Source organism: Tenrec ecaudatus, chromosome 5 (assembly GCF_050624435.1).
Source record: "Tenrec ecaudatus isolate mTenEca1 chromosome 5, mTenEca1.hap1, whole genome shotgun sequence".
NCBI classification, from domain to species: Eukaryota; Metazoa; Chordata; class Mammalia; order Afrosoricida; family Tenrecidae; genus Tenrec; species Tenrec ecaudatus.
Window position 1 is genome coordinate 71,880,717 of NC_134534.1, and position 18,036 is coordinate 71,898,752.

General features: G+C 45.7%; 2 protein-coding genes across 7 annotated transcripts in view; one reads left to right on the forward strand and one right to left on the reverse strand.

Annotated features, from left to right (window-relative positions):
* Positions 1-4,707, forward strand: part of ARFGEF1 (ARF guanine nucleotide exchange factor 1) — a 120,026-nt gene extending 115,319 nt beyond the window's left edge. The window contains exons 38-39 of the mRNA XM_075549601.1: positions 76-193; positions 3,650-4,707. Of these exons, the coding sequence (XP_075405716.1) occupies positions 76-193; positions 3,650-3,814 (283 nt within the window). The 3' untranslated portion in view covers positions 3,815-4,707. The remainder of the gene's footprint in view (positions 1-75; positions 194-3,649) is intronic.
* Positions 4,708-6,305: 1,598 nt separating this feature from the next.
* The window catches only part of CSPP1 (centrosome and spindle pole associated protein 1), a 138,784-nt gene continuing 127,053 nt past the window's right edge, over positions 6,306-18,036 (reverse strand). For 5 of the 6 annotated variants that reach the window (XM_075549606.1, XM_075549603.1, XM_075549604.1 and 2 more), the window contains 3 exons: positions 13,337-13,446; positions 8,587-8,719; positions 6,306-7,079 (listed from right to left, as the gene is read on the reverse strand). In XM_075549606.1, the coding sequence (XP_075405721.1) occupies positions 6,850-7,079; positions 8,587-8,719; positions 13,337-13,446 (473 nt within the window). In that variant the 3' untranslated portion in view covers positions 6,306-6,849. Of the gene's footprint in view, positions 7,080-7,571; positions 7,697-8,586; positions 8,720-13,336; positions 13,447-18,036 lie in introns of all 6 variants that reach the window. The other variant, XR_012784501.1, reaches the window with a different exon arrangement.

Consider the following 18,036-nt stretch of genomic DNA (forward strand, 5'->3'; position numbering starts at 1 on the left):
GCGCACTGCTTCTGTCCCCAGTGTGTAGTATTCCAGGTGTGCAGCCTGTTGACGAGGAAGTCTCTTCTTTTGCAGCGTCTGCAGTGAAGCATTGAGCTACTTCCTTACTCTCACGTCAGAGAGCCACCGAGAAGCTTGGACCAATTTGCTGCTTTTGTTCCTAACTAAAGTCCTAAAGATAAGTGATAATAGGGTAAGTATGAAGTGCCCTGGACTTCTTGGCCCCTTCACTCAGCATCTTTCCTTAGGTTGTCCAGCATTGTGAACTTGAATTTGAGGCAGTCTCGCGCTGGGTTGCTGATCTCCTTCCTAGTGAGAGCTCTCAGGGGCAAAGGATGCAAGCCAATGCTTTGTTCAGCCTCAAGGAGGCCATCGTCCCGCCCCTCAACCTTGGTTTTCCCAGCTTACACAGCTTTGCTTCTCCCATCATTGATGCTCCCGACCCACTGGAGATCAGAATCCCTGAGGGTACTTTGACCAGCTACAGGATTCCTGCCGTAAACGGCCTAGGGGTCCTCTCTGACCTCCTGGCTTCCCTATTGCCACGGATATGCCTCAACTGTCCATCCTCCTCTACTTACTCGGACCCCAACCTCTGATGTTCCTCCCACGGCATGCCACTTCTATGCTAGATTCAATAATTCATTGCAGTGGCCACACAGAACTCACAAAAAATGCTCGGTGGTTAAGGGTATTTATTAGGGAAATTAATAGGTTACCACAAATGAGAATCAGCAAACAGTAGGGATAGTCTGTGGTCTCCTGAGCCAGTGGCCATAACTCTCTGAAGTTCTGTTTCTCATCTACATGGTCCCTGGGCCTTTGCCTCTCTGCGCCAGATGAGAAGGTACCCCAGAGTCTCGGTGCCCCAGTCTCTGGTGCGTCTGGTCCTGGCAGCCCCACCACTTCAGACAGAGATCTTGGGCGTGCTCTTCCCGTGGTCCTCAGCTTTCTCTTTCTAACCGGGAGAACTCTCACTTATCAAGGAATGGCTTTGATGGGGGTCTAGTCACACCCTCTAGCAGAGTACAGTCGAGTCATTTGTAAGGAAGTAAAAGATCTGTCACCCCATTGAGTGCAAGGGTTGATTTGACTCTGACTCACTAGGTGAGTGACCCCTTCCCTCACTACTCCATGTGTGTCCCTCCCAAAGCTTCGTGCGCAGTTGCAGGTGATGACCTTCTGCCACGAGGAGGAGGGCTGGCCTTTGGCCAAGGGTTTGCAAGTAGCTGCATTCCCCAGCTAGCATCTTCCCACACATTCTAAAGCAGGGGTCCTCAAACTACAGCCCGCGGGCCACATGTGGCCCACCGAGGACGTTTATCTGACTCGCCAGGTGTTTTTGCCGCCACTGCCTATCCTGCTTAGCAGCCGACTCGTCCAGTGTGCATAGGAATTTGTTCATAGTTTTTTTAAACTATAGTCCGGCCCTCCAATGGTCTGAGGGACAGTGAACTGGCCCCCTGTTTAAAAAGTTTGAGGACCCCTGCTCTAGAGGGGGTTGCTTGGTTCCCACCCTCTACTAAAGTCAGAGCTTGATCCCACCCTTCTCTCCATTAATGTAGTACAGCACACCCTCGCACATGGGGTAATAGCCCCAAGCATGGAGTCCAGGCTCCTAATACAGCACAGAGGACTTCTCACATTGGAAGCCCCATTAGGACCCCCCAGTCCTCATTGCAAAATGTGTCGCCCCCTCTCAAGCTTCCACGCAGAGCTCTCCTCTGGGTACCTTGGTCCTGATCATTCTTGCAGCATATCTTGTAGCTCCACATGATCCTGAGCCCCTATCGTTTACGAATTTACACCAATAGGAATGAAGGTATATACAAACATCTACTGCTACTGAGTTCACCATGCAGGACAGAGTCAAGCTAGAACCTTTACAGAATCACGCTCCCTTGGGTTCACACCGTGACCTGGGGGGGAGGCTGTTGCACGCTTACACACTGCTTCACCAGGCTTCCTTTCACATGGAAGCATAGATTGATAACACCGGGTTTGGGTTTTTTGATTTTCATATTTGCAGATGCTGAAGTCTGACAGTAAAATTTACCCACTATTGGAGTTTAGGGAGCCCTGGTGCACAGTGGGTTGTACGTTAGGCTGTATTACCATAGGGTCAGTGGTTCAGGACCACCATTTGCTCTATGGGAGAGAGGCTTTCTACTCCCATAAAATATTTGCAGCCTTGGAAACCCACAAGGGCAGTTGTACTTCTTACTACAGGGTCACTGAGTTGGGATTGATCTGATGGCAGGAAGTTCTCTATTGGAGCTTGAGGTGTGGCCGACTTTACTGGACTATAAGCTATGGGAATCATTCATCATATAGTAAGAACTGCTATTAATTTACTAACCCAATAAAGACTTTGTGATGCTTCCAATGAAAAAATAGAAGCATGTAACTGTAAATATAAATGCATACTTTTTAAGATTTTCAAAAGTATATTTTTTTACTCTTTTAAAAAATACTACATAGATTTTAAGAACCTTACTATCATTCCGACTCACAGCGACCCTGTCGGACAGAGTAGAACTGCCTCGGTGGGTTTCCGAGACGCTAACTCCTGAGCTTCATCTTTCTCCCGCAGAGCAGATGGTGCTTTGAACTGTTGGCCTCAGTGTTAGCAGCCCAATGTGTAACCACTGTACCACCAGGCCTCCTAACCACTTAAATAGACTCGGGTTACTCTGAGGTAATCTCAACTGGCTTGGGAAACTTGGGGTGGGGGTCTATAGTGAGCCCGCGGAGGTAGAGCAGTGCCGGTACCACATCAGAACCGAGCATTCAGCTCCATTTCCATTTGACTCTGAGGCTAATAGAGTCGAAACCAAATGGCAGAAGCCTCCTACCCACCCCCATACCCACCCCGTCTCACTCTCCAGCCTTGCTGCTCTTTCCGCATGTCACACTACCTCTGTGTCTTCAGGAAGGAAGAGAGGCAGAAGGAGGACACAGAAGAGTGTTATAGAGACAAAGTATAAAAATGAAGTGTAAATATAGAATGCATTTACCTTGTCCTGAAATTATTTACTGCAACATGAGCTAGAATCTTCCTCAAAATCTAAAAGTTTTAACACAACCCCAAAAAACAAACTCATTGCTCAATATTGAGTCAATGCCGACTCAAAGTGGCCCCAAAAAGAAGAGTAGAACTGCCCTGTGAATTTCTGAACTGGCGCTCTATGGGGGTACAAAGCCCTGTCCTCTCCCACAGAGCGGCTAGTGTTTTTGAACTGCTGACCTTGCAGATTGCAGCCCAGTAGATAACCATCATTGCCATAGAGCTCCTGCAGGTACACAAAGGGTACGAATAACCCAGATTGCCTAAAAACCCTCCTCTAGCACCTGCTTATGATCCAGGGGGAAACAAATATTTACCTAATGTTGGTCAGGGAAATGTGATCAAAGTTGCTTTCAAAAGAAGGGGCAGCTGTAGGGGCATGCTGTTTGTCGTGAGTCTTTTGCATACTTCTCAGTCTTCCACACTCCTGGTCAAAATCATTGCTTCATGAAAAGACTATTTTTCCACAGGTCAGTGCAGCCCCATGCTCCGCCCAAATGCTTTGCATTTAAAGGCAGTTTTATTTATGCTGTGATTTTCGTTGATAAGCACGACTAAAAGAATTGTCTTTTCCCCCCCCAGTTTAAAGCTCATGCATCATTCTACTACCCTCTCTTGTGTGAAATTATGCAATTTGACTTGATTCCTGAACTCCGTGCTGTTCTTAGAAGATTTTTTATGCGAATTGGAGTCGTTTTTCAGATATCACAACCACCTCAGCAGGAAGTTGGAACAAGCAAGCAGTGATGAGCACTGTTGCCTTGTGGTGGTGATGGTGTTATCGTTGGCGCATACATTCTTCTGCTCTTTAAGTGGACTCTGGAGCTGCGAGTCTCTGGACTGCGTTGCCTAAGGGTTACTGGTAAAAAAATGGGTTTAGAACTATAACGTCATGCTTGCAACACTCCAGCCCCGCTTAGTGACTGATGGGACTCACTGTGTGGTGTTGGGGAAAGGCCCCGTGTATTTATGGCAGGTGTGGAAGGTTTTGAAACTTACCCAAAGAACTATAGTTGTAAAGATTTGAACTTCTGCAAGAAGTACAACTCAGGAGAGCTGTATTTTGAAGGATAGAATGTTTATAATTAGGGGGGACAGGGGGTGAAGAAGAAATTATTGTTCATGGTAAAGATATTTAGCAACTGTGGTATTCTTATTCTGAAGATTTTTTGCACACTCAGGCTCCCTGAGATACTGGTAATCATCCTTCTGTGAAAAAAATGTACAGAGATGCAGGTCTGTAATATAAACCTCTCAAACATTATAGAGTTCATCCTGCACTGTTTTATTTTATTTCTTTATTTTCATATTCCTTTGCTAAATGCCCGTAATATTTTGTCAAATGCACTAAACGTTTGGGTTGAACTTTTTTATTTTGCGGGGACTTTGGGGTTTTGCCCTTTTGGCTGGGGGTGGGGGTGATCATTCTGAGGGCTTAATATGTCCTAAAGCTGTTGTGATAGACACTTGTCAAGACCAACAACAGAAAATAAAAAGATTAAATGGTAGAAAATATCACTACTGACCTAACTACCTGTAATATGCTTCTCTTAGGGCTTTTAAAGATGAGCCATTAAAATATAATGATCTTTCATGGACTGAAACTTGAATCACTGCAAAATAAATCTAGGTTGCTGTAACTTTTTTTCTCTTTTCTTTTGGGTGGGGTAGGGAGGGTGGAGCTTGATGTAGATTTTACTCTGTACAGAATTTAATGTTGAATATAATAAAATAAATCTGGCATGGTTTGGGGGTGGTTAAGCTTACTGGAAATGTATTCATACTGTGAATTGTGCTCTGATGGTTAAAAAGACAAGCGTGTCAAGCATTCCATGGTAACAGTGGTGTAGAAAATTTATCGGATGGATAAAATGTATATGGTACAGATGTAAAGTTTTCTATGTAAAATAATTCTGTACAACTTTCTGTACAATATTGATTCTCATCTGGCATATTCTAATCAGGTTATAGGTCAATAAAGTTTTTGAATATTTCATCATTGCAATCAACCTGCATAACCCCCTTAGCCCCCCTGTTTCCTTGATTCTTTTTGATGGGAGGGTTACTTTCAGCCCAAACTAGAAATCCAGTGTCTGCAGTATTTTCTTTCAACTTGTGACAATAGCTCTGTCTATTTCTCACCCCTCCCTTCTTTCTAAGCATAGGATATTTATGCTCTTTAAATATTCTGAATATTCATTACCCTGCATGTTGAGAGAAAGGGCTAAATGTGCCTCTAGAGCGATTTTCAGTGTGATACTGTGCCTAGGAACACACTTAAAGCTGCGTGAAACGACAGGCTAGAAAAGGAAAGTGGAACATGTCAGCAAAGACTTATCTTAACGGGGTTATGTGAACAACAGTAGTCTCCGTTCCACGCTTCCAAGCTCACTGAACGGTATGTTTTATAAGAGCAAAAAGACATGATAGATCTAAGACAGTACTGATTACCAAGTCACAGCCCTGTGCAAGCTCAAGGCACCACAGCCCCAAGGTGAGAGATGAGATGAGATGAGAGCTTCAGACAACGGGAGTTCTTACTTGATGGCGTAGCACGCAGGCTCAATCCCCACTTAAAGGAGACACTGACTTCACCTCGCTTGAAGAGAGAGATATCGGGGAACAAACTTAAGCCCATGGTTAGAGCCTTTAGTACCAAGATACACGCAGCTGAAATTCAAAATGTCGAGAGAAATACTACGCTTGTTGAAAATGTAGCCGTTACTTGTACAGTGAATTATAGTCAGTGGGATAGAGTTTCAGCTGTCACGGTGGTGAAGCCCACAATCCCGGTAAAACGATTGCCCGGCATTTGAATAAATCTCTCGTTTTAAAGGTGCTACTTGAGTGATGACAAAAGTTAGTCCTTATCCAGGGGTCGCGTTGTGTTGGAATTGACTGTAGTCATGAGTTCAGTTTAGATGGTGGTGAGGCCGTAACCATGGCCACTTGGATAAGGACCAACTTTTATCATCAAGCAGCTCCTGAGACGATAGATCTTTACTGGATCTGGCAGCCCTGTCTCTGCTCACCGGAGTGGCTGTAGCTGAACTACCGACCCTGCCGTTAGCAGCCCAACGCTGAGACCACAGTGCCACCTTAGCGCCTTAAACATCTGCTCTAAAAACCTTAATTCTAGTTAAAATAAGAAGTCAACATTGGTAATGAAAATAAAATTTTATTTCTATTAAGAAATAGTTAAATCATATAAATTAGTAACTTAAAACAATGCCTTCATTGGCACAAGAAGAAGGCAGGAAGCTGTAACATTTGGTGCATGTCTCACGGGAATAAAATCAAGTAGGGCTCCCCTCATTTACACTGAGTATAAATGACGTGGCCACAACTTAGCACACTGTATTCCCTACTCACAGAGCAAGTGGAGTCATCCCAGCTGCAACAGATGTATTTACTAAGTGAATTTCTTTTGAATGGAGCGAATGGCAAATGTGCATGTAAGAGACTTTTGATTTTAAAGTAAAGACACGTTTGTCTTAAGGACAAGCAGAATTTAGAATAATGCACATATGGTAATTGATTCCAAGGGTTCATTACCACCCTAATTTATGGCAAAACTGCAAAAATAATCCTATACAATTCTACATCAATAATTGTGGCATTTTATTTATGTACATAATATACATCATCATGGAACTACTACACCTTATTTACAGATTGATCATAAGTAACTTCCAGGTAAGGGCCAAAGAGCACGTGGTCGAGGTTCAGGTTTAACATTCCTTTCACCTTAAAAGGCACCACGGGTCCAGTACACATTTATTTTAACCGTGTGCGGTGGACAGGCCTTGCCAGTGAAAAGTGCCCGGTTTCCCAGGAACCTGCTGCTCCGGCTGCTGCTGCTGCTGCTGCTGCTCTTGACTCAAGTGCTCTACCATGAACCGCTTCATTGTTTCTGAAGTGCCAGGGCGGAGCCAGGGCTCTGTCGCTACTGAGCTGTCCTCACCCACTTGCTTCATGATGTCATCAGGATCGACCAATGAGCCCTCGTCATCTAAAGGACAGGCGGGGGCGGGGGCGGGGGGGGGTGGTGGAAGAAAACTGAGCAAGGCTTTCGAGTCCAACCCATTACAGCTCTGCAGTCCCCACGGAATTGAACTCCTGGCCACCCGTCTTTACCCAGCTCTTCACTTTAGAGGTGTAGCTACAGGCCCAGAAAATGACTCTGCTTGTGACACCGCAGGGCTGGCCGTAGTAAAAAGGACGCGTCACCTGACATGCAGGTGCCCACAGTAGAGGCCATCTTACTTTGCAATGTCCCAGAGGAACTTGCAGGAGACCACAAAAAAAATAAATAACTGACAAAACATCTGGGGACTAATCCCAACCTGTAACAGCCAACAGGCAAGTGAAAGTGATGTTCCACTCTAGAAGTAGCTTTTTAAATTTGTTTCATTATTTAATGAACTTGATCATACTCCACTTCCGTATCTTGTACTTTACTACTTATTGTTAGATAGAATAATAGGAAAATCTGTCTTCCTACCCTGTGATGCCAATTTCTCTTTTTAAAAAATCCCATCTGCTGGTCTGTGAAGTAACGTTAGCCCGGCAAAGGGACATGTGCGATCATTTTAATGAGCAATCAATCCACATGGTACCAAAAAGCGCCTGTTTGAAAGGACAATGAAGTTTAGAAACTGAAAACCTGAAAGAACAGACTAAATGCTGTGTCTGCCCTCCATTTAAACTCTTATCTGTTAAACAAAATATTGCTTTAAAAAGAAAAAGGAAGTGAACAGCTAATACAGAACAGATGAAAAAGGCTACCTAGTGAGAAAGAAAAAGTTACTTTCCTCATTCAACATCTTTCCATGTATGATAAAAGTCATAGATTCAGTTTATCAGGTCTGCTACGCTGATTACATCTCAACACAGTATCATAGGTAGTGGGCTCGGGGAAATTTTTGTCATACACTTCATGGTATTAAGAATATTATACAGATCTTTCTAATACGAAATCCCCATTGTTGCCCTACATGCAAAAGGGCAGTGCAGGGCTGGCAGGGGAGCTTCTTTCCTGCTGGAGCAGGAGGCCTCACCCTGCTGCCTGTCCGGTGGGTGCGTCGCAAGGTAACAGTCAAAGCACCCTCGTGAAATGGGAAGAGACTGACTTAGAAATGAACTTGAGGCTGTGCTGCTTTGTTCGTGGTGAAGACAACCAAGGTAAAGGTGAAAATACCTAGCACTACAGCTTGACATAGCTGGTTAAAGAACTCCAAAGTTACTTCCTGGCAATCTCTGCCATACCGATCAGCACCTGCCCTGAGGAAAAGCAAAGCGTGGCTGTATGTAATAGGCAATGTGTGGCTCTGTTCAGCCTCCACTGCGAGTGGCTCCCCTCTGGTAGACAGGAGGCCCGAAGTCAAACCTGTACTCTGGCTTGGCTGGGTGGCCACTGTTTGTTCTACCACATCCATCCCGCAGCCTCCAGTGAAAACCTGCATGCAGGTCTGAGCGCGTCCAGAATATGCGACAGGCCACCCAGCTCGGTCATTTACCTGTGTTAACAGGTTTACTCTGCAGTTCATTCAGTCTTCGAAGCCGCTCATCATTTCTCAGTCTAAGCTCATCCACATTTATACTGGAAACCGATTGTAAAGAGAGGCCATCCGGTGGTGCATTGGGCTGATCCTGCAGTTAGAAAGCAGAACTTCAGAAACAGCCACTGGCATATGGTCAGAATGAACCCGTGAATCTACGTATTTTGTTGCCCTTGAAAAATACAAAGTTACAGAGAAAAATACAAGAAAAATACAAGTCAAAGTCTAGGGCCAAACAATTGTAGAAACCTTTACGAAACAAACATGAAAATGAGATCCTTTTTTTCTGCAAACCCTCCTTGAGGTCTGTGCAGTTTGAGAGCCTTGTTTCTAGCCAGCCAACCTTTTCCCGGAACCACTGCGCTGCCCCATCACACCACCCCAGAGCCATCATGCTGGTGGCCTCAGGGAACCCAATTGTGTTCCTTTCTAAGGGTAACTTTGTAAAGTCTGACGGGCACAATTAGGGCTGGAGGGTGCATGGGATCAGGTTCCCGAGTGGAATTCCCACAGGACAGTCCTTGCTCACCTCAAACTAAAAGCAGGTCATCGTCTTTGGGGGAAATTCCTCGGCACCACTTTCCTGGCCTTTTTCTCCCCCATGCCAAACAAAACTCCCTGCCATCAAGCCAGTTGTGACTCTGACGCTCGAGGGCTTCTGAGACTCGAGTTCTTCACAGCAGTACCAGGCCGCAGCATCTCTCCCGCGGGGCAGCTGCTGCTGGTTTCCAATGGCTGACCTGGCGGTGAGCAATCCAACACCGCTCACTGCTGCCAGCGCGCCTCCACCCTTGCAAACTCCTTCCTCATAAGCGCTACCCTTCTCAGCCTGGCCCCTTGTCCATAGGAGAAAAGTGACCAAGATTGCCCCGTTGTTGGAATTAAAAATCAGTCATTATTTTAAGCTGACTTCTTGCACCTTGACTTTTAACCCACCACTCACCCCACCTGAAGGCAATGCTTTGATTGGTTTTTTTGAAAGCACTTTACCAAGAGCAAGTCAGGTGTGATACTGCGAATGCCCGCATCGACATTGCAGGAGCATGCTTAAACACATTTTGTTTGGGAAAAACCCAGGCATGTATGAACTCCTTCGTCAAAATTGCCTCCATGGCAGTGGGTTTCATGCTTGAACTTGAATCCTAGTAGCAAGACTTTCTTTACTTACTCTCAAATACCATGTGTTGAGCAAAATAAAGCAAGAGAAAATATGTAGCACTTACATTCTGACACTGATGTTTATATGACCTTTAGTCATCAAGGGCAAAGTTAAGACAATTGTGGAAATAGTGCCATTAGGGAAATTTGGGGAAATAATACAAGATCCAAAAGGGAAAATTACTAAATAAGGGTAAGTGAATCCAAGTACACTGATCGTGACATACAGTTAAGAGTGCAGATAAAACCCTTTAGACACTGGTGCAGAGAAGAGCCAGCAAACTTCTGTGGATAGAAAAGTAAGACTGCCACGCAATGTTGAACTGCATGTCTGCACGCAAAGGCGCATTTGGACCCCGACTCGTGCCAGACACAGCGCTAAGCAGAGTGGATCACACTGACGTCAAAGAGCTAAACACAAGTCACTTTTCATGATGTTGGCAACAGCGGCTGCTTCAGATACCAAGTGAGTGCGAAATGGGGATAAGATGCACTTGAAAAAAACAAGGAAGTCTGTTTCAATGCACACCTTCAGAAAGGTAACGTGCAACCCAGAGCCCGGGAAGAGATGCTGACAGAGCAGACGCTGCAAAAGGGACTTATACCAAAATATTTGAAGAATTCTTACAACTAAAGCATGTGAGGCATAGCCTGTGCCTCAGTTTAAAGGGGTACACTACCTGTGGGATGCCTAGCCTGTAGACTGTGTCGCTGTAAGTTGAGGTCCCTTTAAGCCCACACAATTGGAATGTTCATCTCTGGAGCTGGGGACCGACAGTTGATGACAGTTGGGGACCTGCCTTGCTGTTTGCTGCCTTGGTACATATAGCCCGGTTCTCTCTACAGGAGGGGTCTGGCAACTGGCGGCTCTCAAGCCTTAAAGGACTGCTAGTGTCTCACTGCTTTATAATTTAACTGTTAAGTTCTTATATTATCTATCTGTGTATAATTTAACGGTTCATTTCTTGTATTATATATCTTTATAAATATATTTATTTATAATTACTAGCAATCTGGTTTGTCTCTCTAGGGAACCCTGTCCAACACAGATGCACTTGAAAAAACCAAGGAAGTCTATTTCAATGCAGACCTTCAGAAAGGTAACGTGCAACCCAGAGCCCGGGAAGAGATGCTTACAGAGCAGACGCTGCAAAAGGGACTTATGCCAAAATATTTGAAGAATTCTTACAACTAAAGCATATGAAAGGCCAGTTAAAATAAGCAATTTTAAAATAAGCAAAGGATTTAAGTATATCTTCCTCCAGAGAAGATGCATGAATATTAATAAGCACATGAATGGATGGTCAATATTATTAAGTACTAGGAAAAACCACAATGAGATACCATTTCATACCTGATAGAATGGCTATCATCAAAAATACCCTAACAAAAGTGTTGAAAATGTATAGAAATCAGGCCCCTCATATATTACTGATGGGAATATAAAATCATGGAAAACTGGTCAGTCCTCAAAATAGTATAGATTATCACATAGTTCACATGTGGACTTGAAGGTATGTATTTCACGAAGTGTTAAAAAATGCCAATTCAAGGGAACATGACCCCGGTGAGGCTGTGCAGAAATGAAGTATGAGCGTTTCCTCCCTTTCTAAGAGAGCCCATCATGGCTGGAGATGCAAGCTATCAGCAGAAGAATCCAATCGAGTGCTGACTAACCAGCGCACATCTATGCATTTGCTAAGTTCAAAAGGGTTTTTAAAAGAGAAAGTAGGGGCAGCGGGGAAGGAAGGGGGGAAATGAGGGGCTGATATCAAGGGCTCAAGTCGAAAGCAAATGCTCTGAGAATGATGATGGCAACAAATGTACAAATGTGCTGGACACAATGGATGGACTGTGGTAAGAGTTGTACGAGCCCCCAGTTAGATGATTATAAAAGAAGAAGAGTGGGGACCTCAGGGAGGAAGGCGCCTGGGTTTTCCCGGAGAAGCTGGTAAGGCGAGGACTAGGAGAAAAACTAGGAAATGAAGAAAATCTTGATTCAGTTCAGACAATGTGAAAAAGAGATGGTTTCTACATGGAACGGGTCTACGTTAGGCAGTTAAAATGAGTGTGTAAATGTAACCCTATAGAGATATAAGTATCTGTGTCTTATTTAAAGATGTATGTTCACAACTACTAGATCATCAGGATTAAGAAGCAGCCTGTCACTGGGTGGGAAGATTTTAAACGTGGACTTTGGCTAACGGTCCTCAGAGGCTACCTAGAGCGCCTTCCTTTCTAGAAGGTGGGGGTGGAGTTGGGGAAGGTGTGCAGGAGACCAGAGATTACATCAGGATAGAGACAAGATCTACGGAAAACTAAACTGGGGCCTGGTTTTCTTCGTTTTAGCGTGTATATACACACACACACACACCGGCAGTCCATTTGTTTGTAGCATCAGATTTTTCCACTGTAAAGTTACTCTATTTTCCCACTCGGTAGCCCATACTTAAGGAAGGGGCACTATGGTACACCCTTATAAATTATTTGGAATTGGTCTGACCATGACATTTGTCTGTTCTCTATTTACTTACTCAACCTTTTATTTACATCAGTGTGGATTTGTGGCTATTTTTTGGTTTATAATTCACTAAGCTATTTCTATTTTATTGCTCAACATGTTTTGGCCTGGGCCATTGAGAGCGCTTTCAGTTGGTCAATTCATTTGTTAATGTGAACACAATTTCTGAAGTTCACTCGAAGCCTGAAATCTAAAACATAACTTAAAATTAGAGATGAGTACATAGACCTTAGGAAAATAACTCTCTTCCAGAGTCCCCAGTGGCCAATACAAACCCACTGGATGGAGCATCATTGTCTTCTACCAGCCTTCACTTTTCTCTTGCGGGATAAAGAAGCTGCTGAAGGTCAACCACTGAGTCAGTCACTGGCCTGCTACTGCTTTAGGGAATGACGGCTGAGCTCAAGTGCAGGTCCCCTCCCCCTTGCACCAAGCTGTGTTATCCAAGTGACGGTTTGAGCTATCAGATTGCTAATAGCAGCAGCACTGGCCACTTGTCAAGTGCTCCCTGTGTAGTTGGCTCAGTGCTAAGCGCTTCACATATAGTTCCTGTTCCTCCGTGCCATGTTTAAGGAGACGCCGAGTTTAACTCACTCACTGCCCAGCGGGAAAGGAGCATCGCTGGAAGGTGTGAAAGGGCTCCAAGGCTGGTACTCTAATGGCCGTCTCAGGAAGGTGTGAAAACTGCATCGGTTTGAATCTCGGCCTTCGTGGCTATGTAGCCTTGGGGAAGTGACTGATCAAAATACGGGCTCCAGCGGAAAGGACAGAAGCTGGGTCAGCAACTGACATCTAGGAGGCAGATTCTGTGACAGGCGCCAAACTGTACATTTACGGTCACCCTGGAGACAGGTTCAGAACTGGCCTGAGAGACTGCCCAGCTCTCTGAGGACAGAGCTTGGATTCAGACCCAGATCCACCTCATTCCAAAGTGAGTGTACTTTCTTTACTGCCCCACACCAGTGGGTTGGAACCCAGAGCTCATTCTCTCAGACTGAAAATGAGAAGAAAAAGATACTTCATACATACAAAGTCCACTTCTTTCAATTTGTTCCTTCTGCGCTCTCTCGCAGAGGGCGCCCGAGATGGCGGAGGAAGGAGGTCATCTTCGATGGCAGGGTATGTCTCTCCATAAGCACCTGGAAGGATCACACAATAGAGACGTCTTAACTTCTACCTCTGCCAAGTTCTTTACCCAGAGCTAAACCAAAAGCTTATTTTTTAACAGGCTTCCAAATACATTACTTGCGTGTTATGTCAGTGTACCACCCAGTAGACTTACAGGTGTAGAATCATAATCATTACGATCCCGCTCAAAATTCCCTCTTTGCTCATTTGCAATCACTCCCCATGCTTATCCTCCAAGCCCAGGAAAACACTGATCTCCATTCTGCCCCAATAGATTGGAAGATTTTTCTATTTTGTATAAATGGAAAAATATGATGTGATCTTAGGTGTGTGTCTTTCACGTAGCACAATGCATTTCAGGTTCATCTATGCTAATTGTTTCACGCTGTGTAATATGTCACATTTTTCTATGCATTAACCAGTCGATAGATCAGGGGTCCTCAAACTTTTTAAACAGGGGGCCAGTGCCCTGTCCCTCAGACCGCTGGAGGGCCGAACTACAGTTTTAAAAAAAATACTATGAACAAATTCCTATGCACACTACACATTTTTTTAAGAGTGGAGACAGACCCAGTCATGGACACGGCGGCCTGCTGGGCCTCCTTGCTTTATTAGTTTCCAGCCGATCAGTTCAGAAAGTTGGAGTGGGTGAGGCCGCCACCAGGAGCTCTGGACGTACTCTCCTGGGGCAGACTTGGCAGGTACAGACTGTGGGACAAGACCTCCCAGGCCCCACCGGGGACTGGTAGGAAGACCATGGATCTGTGGCTGCTCTCCACACAGATGGAGACCTGGGACTCAGGGGTTGTGCCATGGGCTTGCATGCCCTGGTGAGCCTGGAAGGACTTGACCAGAGTGATTCATGCAGTGACCGGGCTGGAGCCGCCGACTGGGACATGGCCTTGTAGTGGTTGCATCTGCTCACACAACTTAGGGGGTCAGCACGAGCCCTGGTGAGGGCTGGAGCCCCTTTGGGAATTGGGGCTAAAAGGGGGGAGACCAGATGGGCAGGGAGGGGCCGCCAGGCTAAGGAGAGAAGCCAAGGGTGTTATGTCTTTCAAGACACAAACACCCTAAGACCAGAGTCCCAGCCTCGAGCCTCGGAGGTCAAGATGAACCAGCCCTCGACCCCATCCTGGCATAGGGGGTAGGGTCATCAGGAATCAACACACACCCCCATCCAGCCCTCCCTGCCTGAAGGTCAGTAAGCTGTAGTTCTAAAGGGGGGTGACCCATGCCTATGGCTGTTTGGGGTTGGGCTTGCCCGCTTACTTCCCCTGGGAGGCAGATGTGTTGCCTTTAGGGATGACCTTCAGGGAGCTGCTGAATGTTCAGACACGGGACTGCCCCGCTTGGGGCTATCATTGAGAAACTCGTGGTCAAGCCTGTGGCCGCCTTTACCGCAGGACACCTTAAAGGCATCGGGCTGATTGCTCTGGGGCAGCTTGGCCGCACTATCAACATGGACGGTCTCTGCGAAGGCTGGCCACGGCCACGAGTGCTCGGACATGGAGCGGTTGGAGAGCAGCTCGCAGCCACACTTGGCACACACGCAGACGGAGGGTTCAAAGTGATTCTGGAAAAGCCCGCCCTGGAGAAGCTGCAGAAAGGCATAGCGCCACCAGGTTCCCGTCCCGCTCTCACACTCCGACAGCACCGACCCCACCGCACAGATCTTATTTTGAAGTGAAAAACAAAACGGGCAAAAACACACGGCGGGCCGGGTAAGCGTCGTGTGAGAACACCTGCGATAGCTGTTTGAACTCTTTCTAGTCGTTAGTGATTATGAATGTTACCATGAACAACCGTGCCCAAATATGTGGGTGGGCACATGTTTTCCTTCCTTTGGGGCATATACTCTGGGGTGAGATTGTGGAATCATGATAATTCTATATACAACATTTTGGGGCACTTCCCAACTATTTTCCAATATGGTTATGCCACTTTACATTGTCTGAGCCTTCCAGTGTCTCCACGTCCCCACCAACATTTCACACTGTCAAGTCTTTTTGGTATAGCCACCATAGGGGTCAACAGCTGGTTTGACCATGTAAACAGACAGCCTACAGCATTTAGGACTCCCCCCAACTTTTTGGAAAACTTCTAAATCTGCAGCAAAGGTGTAGCAACAGTACAGCGAACCTCTCGCCACTGCATCCGTTCCCACTCCAAGTGACTTGACAAGGACCCTCTGGAGTCACCACTGCTATCGGTCAGGCCGCACAGTTCACGCACATGCACTGTGCATGAAGTAAACACGTGCATTTTCTTACGGGGGCATGTTGTGTACAAAAATATGTACATACGGGCTTTGTTCCTTAAATTGCGAACCACGTTACAGTGAGTCGGTGACATCGAGATACTCATCTGTAAGTAGTTTTGAAGCTGTCATCAAAGAACAAAGTGTCTTCTAGGTCACAATCTATTCGTTATGATCAGGAAATTTTAAAATAAATTTAACATAATACTATAGCTTAACTTATATTTAGGATTTCCTGGGTCGCTCAACTGGTTAGTTTCTCAACTACTATTCAAAAGTTCGATGGCCAGAAGCCATGACGGAGGGCCACAAAAGAAAGCCTGGCCTCTGCTTTGGAAGGCCCCATGGCGTGCCACTCCAACATGCCTGGGACGGTCGGAATCACAATCAACTGGATGGCAACAAGCTTCAATTAACATTTAAATCTCCCTGGTTTATAGTATGAAGGAGCCTCAAAAAGTTCATAGGAAAACTAAAGGATAGCACAATTTCACCATGAACCTCCTGAAGTCCCCTTATACATAGGTTGTTTCTTTTTAAACAGGTTTTATAGTTTGGGGCAAGGACTGTTTGGGGCCCATGATCCAATCAAGAACCATACATTATATTTGGTTACCATGTCTTCTTTTAAGGTCTGGAAAATATGTGCATGTGTGTGTCTCCAAAAAGTTTGTGGGAAAACGGAAACAAAAGTTGACAGCATTAAATTGAATTTGGTGATGATTGTACAACTCCTCTTAGTATGACTGAACTACTGAATTATATGCTAATTAAACTGCTTAATAATAATAAAGTTTTAATGAGTAGGGGGGAAAAGAATAATAGTATTTTCCCACAAACTTCAAGTCCCTTTTGATAATAAAACATTTAGTGACGTTATCCATTCGTGTTGTGTGGCCATTACCGACATTCGGCCCCACACGTCCCCAGCACCTTCACAAATCTCCATGCACCCTAAGCAGTGACCCCCACTGTTCACCTGTGCCCTTCCCTGGAGTCACTAGTAGAGCACATAAGCACAGAGCTCGAGGCAGGCACGCAGTCCAGGTATCTTATGTAAATGAGAATCACACCGTATTTGTCCTTTTGTGAGTGACGTATGTACCTCAGCACTTTCTTACGGTTGACTAGTGTTGCAGCATCTCTCTGTTCAGCTGAGTAAGGCTCTGCTGACTGTGTAAGCCATCATGTTTACTCCGACGCCTCTGGGCTACCGCGGGGAGAACTGCCATGAGCAGCAACGTCCTCGGGCAACTCTCTGTCTGCATTTCTGCTCTCAACTCTCGCGGTTTGACCAAGAGCAGAACTGGGTCTCTGGGTTGGAATCACCACAATGGAAACTGTTGTTGTTAATAGTGATTCTATTTAACATGTTGAGGCACCTCCACACTGATTTCCACACAGTGGGTGAGGGCCCCCCTAGCGCCACAGCCTTGCTCTCATGATCTCTTTTTCAATCAGCCTTCTCTTAGGAGTGGGTAAGGTGAGGTAGCATTGTGCTTTTGATTTCCATCTCTAATGATTATGGGACTGAATGTCTTTTCATGTGCCTGTTGGTCATTTGTATTTCTTCTCTGGTGAAATATCTACACAAGGCCCTTGCCCCCCTTTTTTGAATTGGGTTGTTTATGTTGTCAGGTTGTAAAACATTTTAATGAATTTTTAACATCCACAATTTGCTCTGTTCTACAGGATGTTATGCAACTTAGACATTGTGCAAACTACATGTTATATACAGGTATTCCCCGTATAATTCAGTTACATCTCTGACACTGTATAGCGTGTCTAAGATGGTAAACGTAGGCAGAAACAGACTGCCGAGTTTGAACTCCAGACTCTGTGGTTAGCGCGCCAACATCTAACCCACCATTGCACCGGAGCTCCTGTAAATCCCCATTGGGCTGGTTCCATACAACCTTGGAGGAGTCCCGATAAAGTGCCACTGGGACCAGAGGCTGGTGTGCTGACGTGCAGCTGCCCTGGAATTACCATATGACCAGGGGGAGCTGGTTGCAGGTGCGATAAGCCACCACACCAAATTGGTGAGGCCACTGCTAGATGAAGAGCAGCTGCAACACCACGACCAGAAGCTGGAGAGCCCTCCAGCCCAGCTGAGAGGAGCCGGCCGCCCCAGGAATGAAAGGCTGCTGGCAGACGAATTCTGCCAGGAGGGGCCGCTGCAGGGGATGGAGACCACCTGGGAGGACAGTTGCTGGTTCACTCTGGGATTCAGCATCTTTAAAACATACCAACAAAACAGGGAAACAGTGGAGAGGTCTGAGGGGCCGACCCCAATCCCAACTACATCAATACCTGCCCCTTTCCCCTGAAGAATTTACTT